The sequence below is a fragment of the Macrotis lagotis genome, chromosome 1 (assembly GCF_037893015.1).
Source record: "Macrotis lagotis isolate mMagLag1 chromosome 1, bilby.v1.9.chrom.fasta, whole genome shotgun sequence".
Lineage (NCBI taxonomy): Eukaryota > Metazoa > Chordata > Mammalia > Peramelemorphia > Peramelidae > Macrotis > Macrotis lagotis.
Genome location: NC_133658.1, coordinates 847379059 through 847400585, shown reverse-complemented (window position 1 = coordinate 847400585; position 21527 = coordinate 847379059). Strand labels below are relative to the sequence as shown.

General features: G+C 34.2%; 1 protein-coding gene across 4 annotated transcripts in view; it reads right to left on the bottom strand.

Annotated features, from left to right (window-relative positions):
- Positions 1–21527, bottom strand: part of ZMYM4 (zinc finger MYM-type containing 4) — a 139760-nt gene that overhangs the window by 114270 nt on the left and 3963 nt on the right. For 2 of the 4 annotated variants that reach the window (XM_074217503.1, XM_074217504.1), the window contains exon 1: positions 10914–11193. The exons of the other annotated variants lie outside the window; for them this stretch is intronic. In XM_074217503.1, coding sequence (XP_074073604.1) covers positions 10914–11027 — 114 coding nt within the window. In that variant the 5' untranslated portion in view covers positions 11028–11193. Of the gene's footprint in view, positions 1–10913; positions 11194–21527 lie in introns of those variants that run through there. 4 annotated transcript variants of the gene reach the window in all.

Genomic DNA, 21527 nt, shown 5'->3' with positions numbered 1-21527 from the left:
GTTTTAAAATTAAGCTCTTATCTTTCCATTTTTAATTTGTACAATGGAAAAGTTCCCACAACAAAAAAGGGTGCTTTACAATTTGTTTAGATAAAAAAATTCATCTCTGGATTGCTGCTCCCTAACTAAGCATGTGATGACATGGAAAGGGGTCATTAGTTACTGCAACCAATCAACATGTCCCTCTCCATTTAAAATTTCACAATATAAATGATTAAAAATTAATCCATTAGAATCTACTGGATACCTTTTGCAAAAAAGTTAAAAAAATTTTGCCTACCTTAAAAGTAACCTATGTAATTAATAGGGACAGGAACAACAAAGAGCTAGCCAGACTGCAAAATACCTGCAACAGGAAAAGCTTTCAACAGGAAGAGAACCCTCTAGAGATCAAGAGAGCCATAGAGTATCAGATTTAAAAGAGCTACAGTTCTGGAGAGGGTGGAAGGGAACCATAGAGTTCTATACAAAAGCCAGCTCTGTCTTATTCTACAGAGCCCCCTAGCAGTTTTTCGGCTAACTGCCTATAACCATTGACTTGCTGGGCAGTAGTTGAGGACTTTATTACATTACTGTCACTGTGGGGCAAAGTATTTAAACGAATTTGGCTGCTTTCATATTTATTTCTAAAACAACACAAAGACTTCCAGAAACACATGACCAACCTCAGTTAAAATACAGATTTAAATCAAATTCAGTAATAAAAAGTTTAAATAAGCCTATAATAAACCAGCTGTGTGGCCCTGGGAAAGTCACTTACCTTCCATCAGCCTCAAATTTGCTCATCTGTAGATGAGAATAATATTGCCTACCCTCAAAGGCAGGTAGGTGAAACAGCTGAAAAGGTCCCAGGGCCTACAGTCAGGAAGACTGATCATATCTGGTCTCAGACACTCACTGGCTGAGTAACCCTGAGCAAGCTACTTAACCCAGTTTGCCTCAGTTTCCTCATCTGTAATATAAGCTGGAGAAGGAAATGGCAAATCATTCCAGTATCTCTGCCAAGAAAAACCTGAATGGGATCACAAAAGGGCAAAAATAACTATAAAAAAAAAATTCCCAGTTTTTTAAACCACAAAATGAGAGAAGACATTGCCGTTTTAAGGAAGGAGGAAAAAATACTTCTATAACATTAATAGAATTTTGAAGGATTCTTTTAAAGAAAGTTATAATAAATGTACCAAATAACTCCATCTTTACCTGTTAAAGTAAAAAAAAGCAACAAAAAAACTTGATTCTTAATGATAAACCTTAATTTTTTCATATTACATGGAAATTTTATGTAATGCAATGCTAAGAGCACTGTAACTAATGTACATTTATTAGTCTTCAAGAGCTGTAAAGGTGACAAAACAGTGGCTGGAAAACTATGAGATCAGCTTTACATATTTGGCTAAAGTGATTTTAAGTCTAAATTTTCTATTTGACCATTTTCAATCACAGTAAACACTATTGGGAACTTTACACAAAAAAATGTTAGATTCAGATTGAAATTATATATAAACTATATGTGTCCAATCCAAAGAAAGTAAAGTAGAAATATATAAGGATCTCCAATTTGGGACTACAGTTAAAGATACTAATGCACAGTACTCAACAAATTTTAAAAAACAATTTCAATTGCTTATAAAATTACAATGTCATTTACAAATACAACATAAAACTTAAAAATACAAAAATTTAATCACTAAATAAAAACGTGATGACTGAAGTAATTTCTTCCCAAAAGGAGAAAATGAAATTGTTGTGCAACATCTTATAAAATGCTTCTCTGTGCTGCAATACGGTTTCAAATTTTAAATTACTGATTGATAGCAATTAAATATTTTCCCTTTGCAATGTTTTCATAATTAAAATTGATTTGAAAAAACTTTCAATCCTACATTTATTAAGTATCTATCACATGTAAATTTTGAGAAAAAGACAAGGAAGAAGAGTTTGATTAATTTTATGAGTCAGGAAGACCTGGAATCAAATCTTACTTTTAATGCACAGTTGAATGACTATGAATAAATTATTTAACCTGTTGGCATCCAAGGCAAAAAAAAACCTAAAGTAATTCGTCTGGTACTTAAGATACAAAAATAAGAACAAAACAATCTCCGCAGTAAAGAAGTTAATTAATCAACTAGGCTGACATAATATATACCCAAATAAAAAAATTTACATATACAAGTAATCAAGATTATCAAGAAAGGTTATGCCAATATATTAAAAAAATGGCAAACTACCTAAATTAATTGACTATTAAATATCATACACATCGAGCTAGCAAAGAATTTATTGGCTAGAAAAAATAAAAATTCACCTGGAAGAACAAAAATTCAAGAACAATGGATGGGGGACTGACTAGTACAATCAGATCTTAAATTATACTATAATGCAGTAATCATCAAAGCTATCTGATACTGACTAAAGAAACTTTTGGCATAGAAGTTTACAATTTGACAAAAATTGCTGGGAAAACTAGAAAGTAGGTTTAGTAAAAATATAGGTATAAATTAACATCTGATACTGACATACAGAGAAAATATCAAAATGGGTACATACACGATTGAGACTAAAGTGTGATAGCAAGTTAATTAGGCAAGCACAGAAAATTTTACAAGTCAGATCTATGGATAAAGGAAGAGTTTATGACGAAAGAGAAAGGATCACAACAAATTGGATAATGTTGATTACATGCAGATAAAAAGATTTTGCACAAACAGTACAGCGAAAATTGAAGGAAAATAGGAAAATGAGGGGAAAATTTTTACTACAAGTTTCCCTGATAAAGGCCTTATCAAAAATATAGGAAATAGAGTCAAATTTATACAAATAAGTCTAATATATGTTCAAAGGATGTGAACTGAAAATTTTCAGAAGGAAAAAACCCCCAAGTTATCCAGAGTTATATGAAAAAATGCTCTAAAGTTACTATTAAAAAATGCAAATTTTAAAAGCTCTGGGATACTATATTACCCCTATAGGATTGTTTAACACAACAGAAAAGAAAAATAAAAAGCTGAAGGAAATGTGGAAAAAAGAAGAGATATTAATTAATTGTTGGTGGAATTGCAAACTGGTCCAATCACTGTAGAGAACATTTTGGAATTATGCACAAAACTGTGCATACTTTTTCAGCCTTTAATAGGACTACTAGGTGGCGGCTAGGTGGAGCAGTGGTTAGAGCATTAGCCCTGAAGTCAGGAGTACCTGAGTTCAAATTTGACCTCAGACACTTAATAATTACCTAGCTGTGTGGCCTTGGGCAAGCCACTTAACCCCATTTTCCTTACAAAAAAACCTAAAAAAACCTAAAAAAAATGATGAGGGGGCAGTTTAGAAATCTAGGACAACCCTGGGAGATCTGTTATGGACAACACCATGCTCATCTGCCATGCTCATCCGGAGGAAAACAAACAAAAAAACCCCACAGAATCTGAATGGATACTATGTTCACTTTTTAAAAAACTTTTGTTTTTCTTTCTATCCCATGGTTTTCTTTCTTTTCCCTTAGTCCTAATTCCTCATACACAAAATGATTAATATGTAAATATGTTAAATACAAATTATATATACAACTTTACTAGACTGTTCACTGCTGAAGGGAGGGGAGTAAGAAGGGTGGTAGCAAAACGTGTAACAAATATATAAGTGGATGAATGCTGACAACTTTCATAACATGTAATTGAAAAACAAAATTAAAAATAATAACAAAGGGGCGGCTAGGTGGCATAGTGGATAAAGCACCAGCCCTGGAGTCAGGAGTACCTGGGTTCAGATCTGGTCTCAGACACTTAATAATTACCTAGCTGTATGGCCTTGGGCAAGCCACTTAACCCCATTTGCCTTGCAAAAAAAAAACCCTAAAATAATAATAATAATAATAATAAAAAGAAATGAAGGGTATGGTTTCAGGAAAACATGGACTTACACAAACAAATGTAAAATGAAGTGAGCAAAAGTAGAAGAACACGTATTGTATATAATAAAAGCAATATCATAACAATGATCAACTGTGAAAGACTTAGCTATTCTGATCAAAACGATAATCTGGGAAGCTAGATGGTGTAGGATAGAGCTATGACCTGAATTCCAGAGAACTTGAGTTCAAATTCAGATTCAGAACTTAATAATTTCTGCTGTGATGTTGGGCAATCACTTAACTCCACTACCTTGCAAAAACCAAAAAGTCCCACAATAATCCAAGACAATTCCAAAAGATTCAAGATGGAAAACATTAGCCATCTCCAAAGAAAGAACTGTGAACTCAATAGATTTGTTTTTGTTTTTATGAGGAAATGGGGTTAAGTGACTTGCCCAAGGTCACAAAGCTAGATAATTATCAAGTGCCTGAGGCCAAATTTGAACTCAGATCCTGCTAACTCCATAGCCTATGCTCTATCCACTGCCACCTAGCTCCCTCAAAACAGATTGAAAATTATTTCCACTTAATACCCCTTCCCTTTGCAATATGGTTAATAACCAAATGTTTTACATGATTTCACATAACTGACATCATATTGCTTGCCTTTTGAGGAGGTGGCAAAGAAACTGAAAGGAGGGGGAGAATCTGGAACTCATTAAAACATGTTAAAAAAAGATAAAATTTGGGGTGGCTAGGTGGTACAGTGGATAGAGCACTGGCTCTGGAATCAGGAGTACCTGGGTTCAAATCCGAACTCAGATACTTAATAACTACCTAGCTGTATAGCCTTGGGCAAGCGACTTAACCCCATTGCCTTGAAAAATCTTAAAAAAAAAACCCCAATAGATAATACTTATGGGATGGCTAGGTGGCCCAGTGGATAAAGCACCAGCCCTGGAGTCAGGAGTACCAGGAGTCAGGAGTACCTGGTCTCAGACACTTAATAATCACCTAGCTGTGTGGCCTTGGGCAAGTCACTTAACTCCATTTGCCTTGCAAAAAAAAGAAAACCTAAAAAAAAAAGATAAAATTCTTGATATTCTGCCATCAGAAACTTCCAATTTAAGTACAGCATATGTCAAAACACTCACAGAAAAATTCAAAAAAGCTAATTCATTAACATTTATTCTTTTATAATTCGTTTTTTTTGCAAGGGAGTGGGGTTAAGTGACTTGCCGAGGGTCACACAGCTAGGTGATTATTAAGTGTCTGAGACCGGATTTGAACCCAGGTACTCCTGCCTCCAGAGCCAGTGCTCTATCCACTGTACCACCTAGCTGCCCCTAAAATTCTTATTTTTTGATGAGCAGTGCAGATTTCAGAAAAACCTGGAAAGATTTGTACAAACTGAGGAAAGGTGAAATGAGCAGAACCAGGAAAACACTGCATATGGTAACAGCAACACAGAGCATCAACAACTATTGAATGACTTTACTCTTCTCAGCATCACAGTGATCCAAGACAATTATACAAAGGATTCATGGTGGAGAATGCCATCTATCTTCAGATAAAGAATTGATAAGACTCTAAATGCAGACTGAAGTATACTTTTTTTTTAAGGTTTTTGCAAGGCAATGGGGTTAAGTGGCTTGCCCAAGGCCACACAACTAGGTAATTAAGTCTCTGAGGCTATATTCGAACTCAGGTACTCCTGACACCAGGGTTGGTGCTCTATCCACTGCGCCACCTACCTGACCTGAAGTATACTTTTTTCATGAATTTTTCCTTTTGGTCTATTTCTTCTTTCACAACTGTGACTAATATGAAAATGTTTTACATAATTCCACATTTATAATTTCTATCAAATCACTTACCATTTTAGAGAGAAAAAGGAAGAGAAGGAGAAAAATTTCAAACTCAAAATCTTTGTCACATCAAATGCTAAAAATTGTCTTTACATATAATTGGGAAAAAGTAAATTATTAAATATAAAATAAAATTCTCTTTGTAAATTCTTACTCTTGTTTTTCCAAGTGGACCCAAATCTTTTCAGTTACAAAATCAAAATAAATCTTACCTTAGTAAAACATAAACATAAAAATCAATGTCTTTAGTAAAATTAACAGAATCACAAAAAAAAATATTGGAATTTAAAAGTACTTGAGACCCTAAAGTTCAAATTACTTCACAACATATTTGACAAGTCATTCAAATCTAGGAAGGTATAACAAACAACCTACTAGGATAGTTCATTCCACTTTTGAACAGCTCTAATTCGCAATCAATCAACATTTTTCAAGAAAACTACAATGCATTCCATCCAATGCTACTATCTGGAGATACAAAGAAAAGGAGGAAAAAAGAATCCCAATTCTCAAGGAGTCCTCTAAAACTATAAAGACAATTCCTGCAATCTCTCTAAAGCATCACCTTGTGGCCCTTTACCATCCTTATCTACGAATTCTCCAGATTATCAATATCCTTTTGAAAATATAGTACCCCAAAACTCAAACACCAAAATTCATATATCTGATCATAACAGTCTATATATATATATATATATATATATATATATATATATATATCCAAAATAACTATTCAGGCTGCCTTTTCCCATCATTGATTCTCAAGCCAAAAGGTGAAACAAACATTTTGAATAGCACTATGGGGGGCAGCTAGGTGGCCCTGGAGTCAGGAGGACCCGAGTTCAAATACAAACTCAGACACTTAATAATTGCCTAGCTGTGTGACCTCAGGCAATACACTTAACCCCATTGCAGTAATTAAAAAAAAAAGAACATTAAAAATGACATTAAATGTAACAAAAGTGAGAGAAGCAATTGGACCAAGGTATAGAGGAAATTTGTGCTGAAAAGCACTACTATCTAGCCACAACTTCTCCACTTCTGTATTTATGAAACAGATTTTTTTTTTGCAAATGAAGATAATTCTTTACATTTATTCCTCCTAAATTTCCTCATCAATGATATATGTTTTAAAAGTCCAGATCTTTCTGTAGCCTTACTCTCATCCCTTATTAACTTTATGGCATCTGGAATCTTGACAAGCATGCCATCTATGCCTTGTTTCTAAATTGTTAAAGAATATACTAATTTTTTTCCATTGATTATTTTAGTTTTAAGCCAACATGTATCAAGAATGGTTTAGGATTTCTAAACTGAGGAATTAAATTTTCTTATTTACACACACACACACAGTCAGTTTTAGGCTGGATTGGTGAACCTAAAAACACTTTAAATATGTGTGTCACAGTAAAAAGCACTGTTGATGCCAATAAAAGTTGGGTTGGCTTAAGTTTCAGACCCATCAATGAGGAAGGGATTTAATATTTTACAAAGAAAAGATTTGACAATGTAACAAAAAATACAAAACTAAAACTTATTATATAGTATTGATAATATTGATATATAGTATTGATAAACTCTTATTCTGGAACCTTTCAAAAAGGTAAAATTTAAGTAAAGGTAAAGAGGATGATTGGCATATCAGGCTCCTTTTTGATCAGTTCCATTCACTGGAATGTGGGGGGGGGGGGTTGACAAAGAACTTGCTCTTAGATTTGGGGTTTAATGTTAGATGGGCCATGGACTTTCAAAGATTCGTGACTATCAATATATGCATTTGTGACAGCCACTGCATACAGAAATGAGTCAGGCTTACACTTGACAAGTTTGGACTGTATTTAAAAAAATGAACAATACTTTTTAGTGATCCCAAGCTTCCCTTGAAATAAATTTACCTCTTCCTAATAACAATATTGAGCAGCAGTGGATAGGGTGCTAGACCTGAAATCAGGAAGACTCATCCTCCTGAGTTCAAATCTGGATTCAGATATTAGCTGTGTGAGCCTGGTTAAGTCACTTTAATCATATTTGCCTAAATTTCTCATCTGTAAAACAATTGGAGAAGGAAATGGCAAACCACTCCCTCTCTTTACAAATAACAACAAAGGGGCAATGAAATGTCAGATGCTGAAATTATTTTGATAATATTATATGGCTATGAATTATGAATACTAACCTCTGCTGAATTAAGTGAAGGGGCACTCAAAGAGAAACTAGACTATATATGTGTATATGTGTATATATATTGGGCACTAGTCTGCTGTGGCAATTTCCAATAAGAAGCAGCACACAAAGATATCATTACAACAATGGAAAAGAAGGTTGGCTGGTCACATAGAAAGAATAAGGGATAATAACAGTACTGATGAAAATATTTCTGGATTCTGAATGTCATAAAGAAGTACTTTTTCAGGGGGCGGCTAGGTGGCGCAGTGGATAGAGCACTGGCCTTGGAGTCAGGAGTACCTGAGTTGAAATCTGGCCTCAGACACGTAATAATTACCTAGCTGTGAGGCCTTGGGCAAGCCACTTAACCCCATTGCCTTGCAAAAACCTTAAAAAAAAACAACTTTTTCCTTCAACTTCTAACATAAAACATGCACTAGCAATCATAAAGAATTAAAAGGAAAAACTGTTTGGGTGGAACATGGGGGGGGACAGCTAGGTGGCGCAGTGGATAAAGCACAGGCCCTGGAGTCAGGAGTACCTGGGTTCAAATCCGGTCTCAGACACTTAATAATTACCTAGATGTGTGGCCCTGGGCAAGCCACTTAACCCCATTTGCCCTACAAAAACCTAAAAAGAATAACAAAAAAAATGGAATATGGGGAGATGATACATTTATTTCCTCAGAATGCTGTCTTCATGGGGGAAATAGAGAGTCCAATTTGATTAAACAGAAGACCTGAGAGTATTTTAATGATTTCAGAAGACAGGAAAGGGAGAAGAGGAATTCACTAAGGGGAAAGAGAAGGAGATAAAAGACAAAGAACATTCACTCACATAATTAAAGTGACTTTCATCTGAATTGGTCAAAGGAGGTCAGAGTCAATGTGCATGTACATGCACACATGCATGCAGGCGCATTCTATTTAACTCTATTTAATTTTGACACCATGGTCATGGACAATGAATATCAATATTAAATATATATGTCCTTAAAGGCATGGCATCTAAATTCTTGAATAGAAATAACTAGGAAAAACCATACTATGAGAAAATTCAATTTACTCCTCTTAGACCTAGATAAATCTAAACAAAAAAAGGAAGAAATAAAAAAATTAAGGAATGATAGATCTCTGGATATTATTAAACAAACAAAATGAAGAATACACTTTTCCCAGATGTGCATGGAAACCACAATAACTGATCATGTAAGAAAACCTCAGAAAAAAAGCAGAAACATTAAACACATTTTTGACAGATCATAATATAATAAAAAATTATATTCAATAAATCTTTGAAACAAAGATTAAAAATTAGAGAGACTAAATAACTAAGTTTTAAAGAAAGTATGAGTCAAAGAACAGAGCACAGAAATAATTTCATTGAAGATAATGACAATGAAATTAATACATCACAATTTTCAAGATGCAGCTGAAGCAGAAATTAGGAGAAATTTCTTATCTCCAAATGTTTACATAAATAAGAGAATAAACAGATCAACATAGTGGACATACACCTAAAAAAACCTAGAAAAATCAACAAAATAAAACCCTTCAAAGAGGAATTTTGAAAATCAAAGCTTAACAAAATTTAATAAATGAAACAAGAGATGTAGTTTACAAGATACAATGGATGTACATTATTAGCAATAGTATGGTACCAGAAATGCTAGTTTATAGCAATAATACAAGGAAAGGAAATTGAGTTAGGAAACACAGGCAATAAAAGAATCAAAATTATGATATTTTGATATAATGAACTTTAGAGAGTCAACTAAAACTAAAGGAAACAAAACTTCAGGAAAGTTGAATATAATATAACATAATATCACATAAGCTGTTAGCATATATATGTGTGTGTGTGTATATACACACACACATCCCTCAAAAAAAACTAGCAGTAAGAGTTTAAAAAAAAGCAATTTTCATTTAAAATAAACACAAAAATGGTTGGTAAAATAATGTCAAAATAACTGAAAGTTGATCTATCAAGATATACATAAGAAATATATGAACACAATTATTTAAATAATTAGGAAAATGTAAACTGTTCATAGGTAGGCCAAGTCAAAATGATAAAAATGACAATACTGCCTAAATTATTTTTTTTCGGGTTTTTTTTTTTTGCAAGGCAAATGGGGTTAAGTGGCTTGCCCAAGGCAGCACAGCTAGGTAATTATTAAGTGTCTGAGAGTGGATTTGAACCCAAGTACTCCTGACTCCAAGGCAAGTGCTTTATCCACTACGCCACCTAGCTGCCCTCCACTATGCCACCTAGCCACCCTCCACTATGCCATCTAGCCACCCAATATACTGCTTAAATTATTCAGTATAATAGTGATCAATTTATTTCATATAGAATTTCTTAATTGAGCTAAAAAATTTACATATTTCATGTGGAGAAATAAAAGATTAAGAATATCAAAGAAATTAATGAAAAAAATTCGACAAGGAAGCCTAACAGTACCAGATCTTACGCTCTACTATAAAGCTAAATTCAAACAAAACAATTTGGTGCTGAGAATGAAATGAAAAAGATTGATGGAATAGGTAAAAAATATATAGAAACAAAGCTGCCTTGTGTTTGACAAATCCAAAGATATCAACTATTAGGGCAAGAACAATGTTGGGAGAACTGGAAAGCTGTCTGGCAAAAACTAAATATAGGCCAGTATCTCATCATATACCAAATGAATACCTGACTTTGACATGAAAGAATGATAATCATAAACAAATAAGCAAAAAGAGGAAGAAATTAGAGAAAAAAATATAGACAGTTCTGATTACATATCAATTCAACTAAAATTAGAAGCAGGAAAATGAGAAAATTAGAAGCAGATAAATAAAAAAATTTGAAATTTTTTCTCTGATCAAGGTCTCACTTCTAAGACATGTAGGGAATGGATTCAAATATAAGAGTCATTCTTTAACTGATAAACAATGAAAAGAATGATTCTGCCGTTTTTAGAGAAAGAAAAATAACCAGATTGAGAAAAATATTATAAATACCTAAAAATTAAAGAATTGTACCTTAGACTCATCAGATTGGCAAAGATGACAAAATAGGAAACTGACAGATTCTGGAAGGGGCAGTGGGAAAACAACCACATTCAAGAAAGTAGAGCTGAAAATTCTTCTGATCATTCTGGAAAACAATTTGGAACAGTACCCAGAAAGTTATTAAAACTGCATTCCTTCTGATACAACTATGTTATAGCACAACTATGTCACTATTAGGTCTATAACTCAAAGTGATCAGAGATATTTTAGAAACGACCTACATGTACAAAAATATTTAGTTATTTTATGATTAAAGAAAATTGGCAACCAAAGGTGTGTAATCAAATACAAAAGATTAGAAAAACTTAAGGCATAATTCATACTGTAAGAAATTTTCAAGAAGATAGTTTCAGAGAAACTTGGGAAGATTTTTATAAACTGATGAAGTGAAATGAGCAAAAACCAAAAGAACAATTTTTATTTTAACAGTATATTATTATTATTATATTATTTATTTTTAAATATTTATTATTATAAGAACAGTATTATAAAGAAAAACAACCTTGAAAGTTTAAGAATTCTGATCAATATATAATAACAAATCACAATTTCAGAGGTTTTGATACCACCTCCTGATAACTAAGAGTTGAAATCAGTACAGATTGAAAAACACTTTGTTTGGCCATGGCTAATTAATGCAGGAATTTGTTTTGCTTGACTAAGTCACCTATTTGTGAAATCCCCCCCCACCTTGTGCATTCTCAAATGGGAGAAGAGGGGCTGTGAGGGAGAAAATGTGGATCTAAAAATAAAATAAAATTTCATTTTAAAACAGATTAGTAATTTTGGAGAGAATGGTTTCAATTGAATGAGGTCAGAAGACTGCAAAAAGTTTAAGGAGGAAAGGAAATAGAGGTACCTGTATAAATATGTAAACATTCTTCTCAAGAAATTTTAGCCACAAAAAGGAGAGATACACAGGATAGCAAGTGAGGATGGAAAAGATCAAATGAAGAGTTTTTGAGGACAGAAAGGACAAGGGTTTGCTTATCAGTAGTAGAAAAGTAGTCAGTAGATGGGGCAAAACTGAATATAAGCAAAACAGAAGGAATGATAGGAATGATAGAAGGTTCATTCTGCTTAAGAAGGGATAGAATGGGATCACTTGTAAGGAAAAAGGCTACCACTATCTATAGCAGACAGAAGTGAAGATGAAGATAAGGGAAGAAGGCATCAGGGTGATGTGGGATGAGATGGGGAAGAGTTTTTTTAGTGGAAAAGGGAGGCAAGTTTCTCAGCTGAGATTATGGGGGAAGGAAAAGTATGGGATGTTTAAGGAGGAACAAAAAAGCATAGAAAAGCAGCTGTGATGAGTGGAATTAAGTGAGTTAATTAAGGAGATGTAAAACATCTACCTTGCTACAGAGAGCCCAGTTGAGATTATGCAATATAAATTTTACATTATATCTAGTCAATTTTTTTAAAAAAAATTTTCTCCAGCATCATTTTATAGCATGAGCATAAAAACAAATAGTAGTAGATAGAAGAGTAATTCAAGGCTAGAGTTAAAAAAAGATCAACTTTTTAAATAAGATAAAGGGACAAGAGACTCAAGAGGACAGTCTAGAACTGAACTGTTTCATGTAGCCAATACAGCAGTGATGGCCTAGAAAAGAAGTGAGAATGGAGAACTAGAGAGGTCACAGTAAAACTGAAAAATCCTTGAAGTAGCAAAGTAGAGGGCAAAGTAGAAAGACAGGTTATGACTATCAGATACAATTATTTCAGAGTTTATGAATTTAGATCTGAAATACTTCTGGGTGTTTGATGGCAATGTAAAGTATATGGAGATGAAGGGTATAATATGGTGGGAAAATAGAAATGGGTAAATGAGTAAACTGATGAACTGGGATGAAAAGAGTATTTGAGGGAGTAGTAGAATCTTTGTGGAATTTCCCTAGGATGAAGATAAAGGTTAAATGTTCTGGAGTTTTATGGGCAACTACCACCAAAATTTAATTGGGTGATAAATAAATGGATAGAACTAACCTCAAAGAACAGATGTTACTGAGGAATGGGGGTGGATGTAAAGTCTGAGAGTGGAGCTAGGGAGCAAAGTATAACCCTCCTTTCCCACTACAATACTATGAGTATAAAGTGCAATTAGTGTTTCAGAGAAAATAGGGAAACTGTCAATGGAAGGGAGTCAAAAGTCAGTGAGTGCAAGAAGATAAAGAACTTAGAATGGAAAAGATGAAATTCAGTTTACCTATGGCACAGGCTATCAAGAGGGCATTTTGGAAGAGGTTTCATAGCTTTAGAGCAGAGGTTTAGAATGCAAGTTCCTTTAAGGGCCATATTTTGCCTTTTTTAGTATTTATAGCATTTAGTATAGTGCCTTGAACATGGTAAATTGCTTAATAAATGTTTTTTCATTGACAGTTATGGGTACCACATTTTTAAAAGAACACGGTACAAGTGAAAGCATATTCAGAACCAGCATGAGGGTACTGTAGAACCCAGCACTCAAAGATCAGTGGAAAGAGATAGGATTGGGGCAGCTAGGTGGTGCAGTGGATAGAGCACTGGTTCTGGAGTCGGGAGGATCTGACTGGAATTCAAATCTGGACTCAGACACTTAAACCTGGCTGTGTGACCCTGGGCAAGTCACTTAACCCCATTGCCTTGCAAAAACAGAGAGAGAGAGAGAGAGAGAGAGAGAGAGAGAGAGAGAGAGAGAGAATGAATTCTTTGGCTTTTAGAAGCCCAAGGGGTGAGGATGGGGAGGTGAAATTATCATAGACTTCAAGTATTCTAAGAGAAAGATTTAACTATCTATAGCAGACCTAAAAGTAATTAGTGGTATGGTTGTTAAAAAAAAAAAAGATTTAGGATCAATTTAAGGAGAAATTATCTAACAAAACTAAAGACAGAATGGACTGATGTAAAAAGCAGTGAGTTCCCCTTGGAGGTACTCAGAGACTGGGATTACTTTTTATTTTTTTGGAAAATTGGATCACAAAATTTTTTTTTAAAAATAGTATTCATTCTACTCTAAACTTTACATGCTATATTGGAATTTTTTTTTTTTAGGTTTTTGCAAGGCAAATGGGGTTAAGTGGCTTGCCCAAGGCCACACAAGCTAGGTGATTAAGTGTCTGAGACCGGATTTGAACCCAGGTACTCCTGACTCCAAGGCCGGTGCTCTATCCACTATGCCATGTAGCTGCCCTGAAATTTTTTTATAAAAATATTTTATTTGTTTTCTAATTTCATACAATGGTAATTTCTTCCAATCATTTTTTGCAAGGTTATGAGTTTTATAATTTTCTTCTCCCTCCCACCCTTCCCTACCCCCTTTTCCCCAACAGAAGGCAATCTGATAATTTTTACATTTGCATCCATGACAAGCATAGATCAAAATTGATTGTGCTATGAGAGAAGACACAGATCTAAAAAGGAAAAAGAAAACAGAAATAGCAAAATTACGTCATACAAAAGACAACTTTAAGAATTTAAGATAATAAACTTCGGTTTTTGTTTAAATTCCACAGTTCATTCTCTGGATACAGATGGTATTCTCTCTCACAGATCTCCTAAAATTGTGGGACTACTTTTTATAAGATGTGTTTTATATAATACAGTAGAAAAAGCAACTGAATTTGAAGTCAGTTCCTGGGGCAAATTACTTAACTTCTCTGGGCTTTGTTTTCTTCAACTATAAAATGAGGGGACTGAACTCCCTAAATCTAAGGTCCTTCTCAACTATAAATCCATCATCTTAGAGAAGATTCTAGGTCATTTAAGGGTTGGGATCTTATCCCTGAGGTCTCTTCCAATTTTCAGGTACTATAATTTTGTATTATTCAACTATCTAATAAGTACTCAGTCAATCATCAAGCATCATTCAGTCTTCCTCAAAACGTCTCTCCCTCTAGTACCTTTTCTATTCTTGCCATCCAAATTTAGTTCCTGATTATCTCACATCTCTACTACTTCAACAACCTTTGACTATAGATTCTTTTCCCTCCAATATCTGGTCATCAAAGAACTTTTCCTAAGGTACCAATGGCTTTATTTTATCATCCTACTCATTGACCCTGCAAGATACATTTTACCCTTCTCAGTCTAGTTTTTCAAGATTCTGTTATTCATTTAGCTTTTCATAGAACAAAAATTAAGTTCTACTGGGCACAATCATTGATAGTGGAGAAAACAAATAGGTCAGGTTCCTTGATCTCAAGGAGGTGTCTTAATTTATTGATCAGAGCAGTCAAATCTTTTGCAGATGATCATCATTACACTGCTTCCTACCATGTACAATTCTCCTGGTTCTCATTTCATTTTGCTCAGTTCTTATAATTCTTGTGATGTTTTTCTGAAACTCCCCCCTTGTCATTTCTTACAGCACTCCATCATAATCATATGCCACACAGTAAGCCATTCCCCAATAAATGAGTTCATCAACTAATTTGGCAAATAACTTTAAATTTCTTTTGAACTTAGAGTCTCTCAGTATAAAATGAGTTTTCCCAGCGGTTTTTATCAAAGATTGAGTTCTAGGGGCGGCTAGGTGGCACAGTGGATAAAGCACCGGCCCTGGAGTCAGGAGTACCTGGGTTCAAATCCGGTCTCAGACACTTAATTACCTAGCTGTGTGTGGCCTTGGGCAAGCCACTTAACCCCATTTGCCTTGCAAAAACCTAAAAAAAAAAAAAAAAAAAAAAAGATTGAGTTCTTATCCCAGCAGCTAGTGTCTTGGGGTTTATCAAAAGTAGATTACTATAGTCATTCACTACTATTTCTTTTATTACCTAATCTAATCCACTGACCCATTACTCTATTTCTTAGCCAGTATCAGACAATTCTGATGACTGTTGATTTCTAATATATAGTTTTATATCTATAGGCTACCTTCCTTTGCATTTTTTTCAATTCCCTTGATATTCTTGACCTTTTGTTGCTTTAGATGAATTTTGTTACTATTTTTTTCAAGCTCTGTAAAATAGTTTTTTTTGGTAGTTTGCTTGATAGGTATGGCATTGATTAAGTAATTTGATGTGGGTAGAATTATCATTTTTATTTTATTAGCTTGGCCTAAACACGAATAACTGATATTTTTCTAATTGTTTAGATTTGATTTTATGGGAAAATATTTTATAATTGTGTTCATATAGTTTCTGGGTTTGTCTTGGGAGGTAGATTCCCAGGTATTTTATGTTGTCTACAGTTACTTTAAATGGAATTTCTCTTCTGTTATTGCTCTGGGTTTTATTGATCAACTATAGAAATACTGATGATTTATGTGGGTTTCTTTTATATACTATTAATTTGCTAAATTTGGTTAACATTTCAAGTAGTTTTTATTTATTTTTTTGTAGGTAAGGCAACCGGGGTTAAGTGGCTTGCCCAAGACCACACAGCTAGGTAATTATTAAGTGTCTGAGACCGGATATGAACCCAGGTACTCCTGACTCCAGGGCCGGTGCTTTATCCACTGCCACCTAGCCGCCCCTTCAAGTAGTTTTTTAATGAATTTTCTAGGTTTCTCTAAGTATCATATCATCTGCAGAGAGTGAAAGTTTTGTTTCCTAATGCCTTTTCTAATTCCTTCAATTTGTTTTCCACTTATTGTTAGAGGTAACATTTCTAATACAATACTGAATAGTAGTGGTGATAATGGGCATCTTTGTTTCATCCCTGATTTTATTGGAAATGTCGCTAGTATATCCCCATTACATATAATACCTGCTGACAGTTTTGGGATAGATATTGCTTATCATTTTAAGGAAAACTCATTTATTCCATACTCTCTAATGCTTTTAATAGGAATGGGTGCTGTATTTTGTCAAAGGCTTTTTCAGCATCTATTGAAACAATTATATGATTTCTGCTAATTGTTATTAATATAGTCAATGTTTGACTGTTTCCTAATATTGAACCATTCCTGCCTACCTGGTATTAATACCTACCTGATCATGGTGTATTATTTTAGTAACAACTTGTAATCTCTTTGTGAAATTAAAAAATTTTTTGCATCAATATTCATTAGATGGAGTAGTGGATAGAGCACCGGCCCTGGAGTCAGGAGTACCTGAGTTCAAATCCGGGCTCAGACACTTAATAATTACCTAGCTGTGTGGCCTTGGGCAAGCCACTTAACCCCATTTGCCTTGCAAAAACCTAAAAAAATAAAAAATAAAAAAAAAATTCATTAGAGAGATCAGTCTATAGTTTTGTCTGATTTAGGTATCATAACCATATTTTGTATATCCTTTGATCTAGCAATACCCCTGCTAGTTTTATATCCCAAAGAGATCATAAAAAATGAGAAAGGTCTCACATGTTCAAAAGTATTTCTAATAGCTTTTTGTAGTGGCAAAGAATTGGAAATTAAGGGGATGTTCATCAATTGGGGAAATGGCTGAACAAGTTATGGTATATGAATATTATGGGATATTATTGTTCCATAAGAAATTATGAGTGGAGGTGGCTAGATGGTACAGTGGTTAGAGCACCGGCCCTAGTGTCAGGAGGACCTGAGTTCAAATCTGTCCTCAGACACTTAATAATTACCTAGGTGTGAGACTTTAGGCAAGTCACTTAACCCCTTTGCCTTACAAAAACAAATGAAAAAAAGGAAAAAGAAAGAAAAAAGAAATAAGGGGGCAGACTTTACAGAATCCTGAAAAGATTTGCATGAACTGATGCTGAGTGAAGTGAGCAGAACCAAGAGAACATTGTACACATTAACTACACACTATGTGAGATGATCAACTATGAAGGATGCAACTCTTCTTAGCAGCTAAGTGATCAAGGTCAATATTGAGAGACCTGTTAAGTCATCCACATCCAGAGAAAAATCTATGACTACTAAATGCAGAGCAAAGCATACTGTGTTCAATTTTTTTTAAAACTTTTTTGTTTTTCCTTTCTTTCTCATGGTCCCCCCCCCTTAATTCTAATTCTTCTTTTACAATATGACTGATATGGAATTATGTTAAATACGATTGTACATGTACAAGTTTTACCAGATTGTAGGCCGCCATGGGAAGGGAAGAGAGGATGATTGAAAAATGTGAAACGCATAAACTTGCAAATGGATTAATGCTGAAAACTACCTTTGCATGTAATTGAAAAAATTAAATGAAAATTTCAATAACTTAAAAAAATTAAGAATTATCAATTCTTAACTGAGATATTTAAGAGTCCAAATAAAACATAAAACCTGATACTCTACCTAAAACCAAAACTAGTAGTCAATTCAGACAAGACTTGGTCAGCAAAAAAAAACTGGTCAATCTGGTTATTTAATTCAACTGACTGATACACCTAATTTAATGCTTCTTTGAGATCATTTTTTCCAATTATGCATAATACCCTTCAATTGGGGAATGTCTTAGCAAACTGTGGTATATGTATGTCATGGAACACTACTGTTCTATTAGAAACCAGGAGGGATGGGAATTCAGGGAAGCCTGGAGGGATTTGCATGAACTGATGCTGAGTGAGATGAGCAGAACCAGAAAAACACTGTATACCCTAACAGCAACATGGGGATGATCAACCTTGATGGACGCACTCATTCCATCAATGCAACAATCAGGGAAAATTTGGGGCTGTCTGCAATGGAGAATACCATCTAAATCCAGAGAAAGAACTGTGGAGTTTGAACAAAGACCAAGGACTGTTAACTTTAATTTAGGGGGGAAAAAACTGATATCTTATTGTCTGATCTTGCTATCTCTTATATTTTATGTTTCTTCCTTAAGGATATGGTTTCTCTCTCATCACATTCAATTTGGGTCAATGTATACCATGGAAATTATGTAAAGACTGGCAAATTAACTTCGGGGGGAAGTAAGATTAGGGGGAAAATTGCAAAACTCAAAATAAATAAAATCTTTAAAAAAAAAACAATTATGTACATTATATCCTAGCTATTCCTGTGCAAATCTTATCCATACATTCCATGAATCTACCTCAATAGACCTAGATGCTCTCAACATATTCTCTTGACATTATGTAGAGATTAATGGACTTTTCATTGGTTATTCACTCTCTAACAACAAATATATTTATTGGATGATTCACTCTTATTTGAGATTACGGAGGCTCAATTCCTGGGTGCTCAGAGCAAACTAGCTCTTTTTCAGCAGTTTGGTCTTGGTACCAAATTGTTCATCATCTAACACAGTTAACTATCCTACTTCAGTCAACTTATAACAGTAACACTGCTTAATAGACAGGTTATTATTAGAAGATTATTCCTTCTAAATGATTCCTCATTCCCTGAAACTGTATTTTCATTAGGCAGCAATATGTATATTGTCAAAATTAAACTCACATACTCTTTTCGATATCATGTGAAAGGCTTATGACTTTCAATGGCACATTAGTGATACTTTTATCTCTTACAATAGACTAGCCTTGCTGTACTGCTAGTTTTCCAATACCACATGTTATTAACATTTGAAATCTATAAAGGTAATGAGTTGACCCCAGATTCAGAAAGACCTGGTTCAAGTCCCAATTCTGAGAAACTTCCATGATCTTGGGCAAATCACTTAACCTTCTTAGTTCTCAAGGTAATTCCCTAGAGCTCTAAGGTAACCCTATAAAATGCAGAACAAGTGTCAACTGGAATTTGAAACCTAGCAAATTTGTTCATAACAACAATAATGCTGAGTGTAATGATATATTGATGTCAACATGGTACATCTTAATAGCTTGACATATATTTATAATGCAACATGTAATAGTGATGATAATAATAATGCTATGTTAACTAGCACTGATATAACACTTTTTTTTTTTAGTTTTTGCAAGGCAATGGGGTTAAGTGGCTTGCCCAAGGCCACACGGCTAGGTAATTATTAAGTGTCTGTGGTTGGATTTGAACCCAGGTACTCCTGACTCCAAGGCAGGTGCTCTATTCACTGCACCGCCTAGCCACCCTTGATATAGCACTTTGAGGTTTGCACATTACATTACAAATATTATCTTATTTTATCCTCACAACAATCCTTATTATTTTAAACACCAAAGTCTTAATGAGTTAATGAAATGAATAAGACAATTTACCTATTACCTATTCTTTGCTCATACTATTCCCTATGGCTAGAATGCCTTTTATTCTTGTTCCCCCATCTCCATCTGATATTTTATTTTTCAGGATACAACTCAAATGTCACTTCTGACATAAAGTCATCTCTGATCTCTAAAGATCTCCTTTGGAGATCAGTCTTTTCTCTTATTTTCTTGTATTCTGGATTACAACTATTGCATTGCTTACAGTGTATATATATATATATATATATATATAATATATATATAAAATATATGTGTATATAAAATATAAATGTATACTTATTATTTAGTTATCAAATATTTGTGTATATTACATGAGGGCAGAAATCATGTTTTAATTATCTGCTTTGCTTTCAGAACCAAGTCACAGTAGGCTCTTTATATGTTTTGTTGAATCGTGCCACTTTTAATGACCATAGATTATTAAATCAATGTTGGAAAGGATGTGGGGAAATCTGGGACACTAATACATTGTTGGTGGAGCTGTGAACTCATCCAACCTTTCTGGAGAGCAATTTGGGATTATGCCCAAAAGGCAACAAAATGTGAATGCCCTTTAACTCAGCGATACCACTACTGTGTCTATACCCTGAAGAGATAATAAAAAAGGGTAAAAAACATCTCTTGTACAAAAATATTTATAGCAGCCCTATTTGTGGTGGCAAAGAACTGGAAATCCAGTAAATGTCCTTCAATTGGGGAATGGCTTTAGCAAACTGTGGTATATCTATGTCATGGAATACTATCATTTTATTAGAAATCAGGAGGGATGGGAATTCAGAGTAGCCTGGAGAGATTTGCATGAACTGATGCTGAGTGAGATGAGCAAAACAAGAAAAATGTTGTACACCCTAACAGCAACATGGGGATGATGATGATCAACACTGATGGACTAGCGGCTCATTCCTTCAGTGCAACAACCAGGAACAATTTTTAAGCTATCTGCAATGGAGAATACTATCTGTATCCAGAGAATTATGGACTTTAAACAAGACCAAAGACTATTACCATCAAATTAGAAAAAAAAAGCATTATATTATAATGTAATTTTACTATCACATACTTTATATTTCTTCCTTAAGGATATGATTTCTCTGCCATCACATTCAACTGAGATCAATGTATAACATGGAAGTACTGTAAACACTAACAGAATGCCTTCTGTGGGGGATGGGAGGAGGGAAGCAAGAATGGGGGGGAAATTGTAACAGTCAAAATAAATAAAATCTTTCTTTAAAAAAAAACAAACAGGGGGGAGGCTAAGTGGCACTGGCCCTGGAGTCAGGAGTACCTGAGTTCAAATCTGGCCTCAGACACTTAATAATTACCTAGCTGTGTGGCCTTGGGCAAGCCACTTAACCCCATTGCCTTGCAAAAAAAAAAAGACTTGAGATGGAAAATATCCTCTCTATCCTGAGAGGGAATTATGAAACTTAAATGTAGACCAAAGCTACTTATCTTTTAGAATTTTTAGAAGTTTTCTTATGTTTTATGTCTTTTTTTTCTAATTTTTTTCTTCCATTTGGATTTGATTCTTCTTTCACATGATTAATA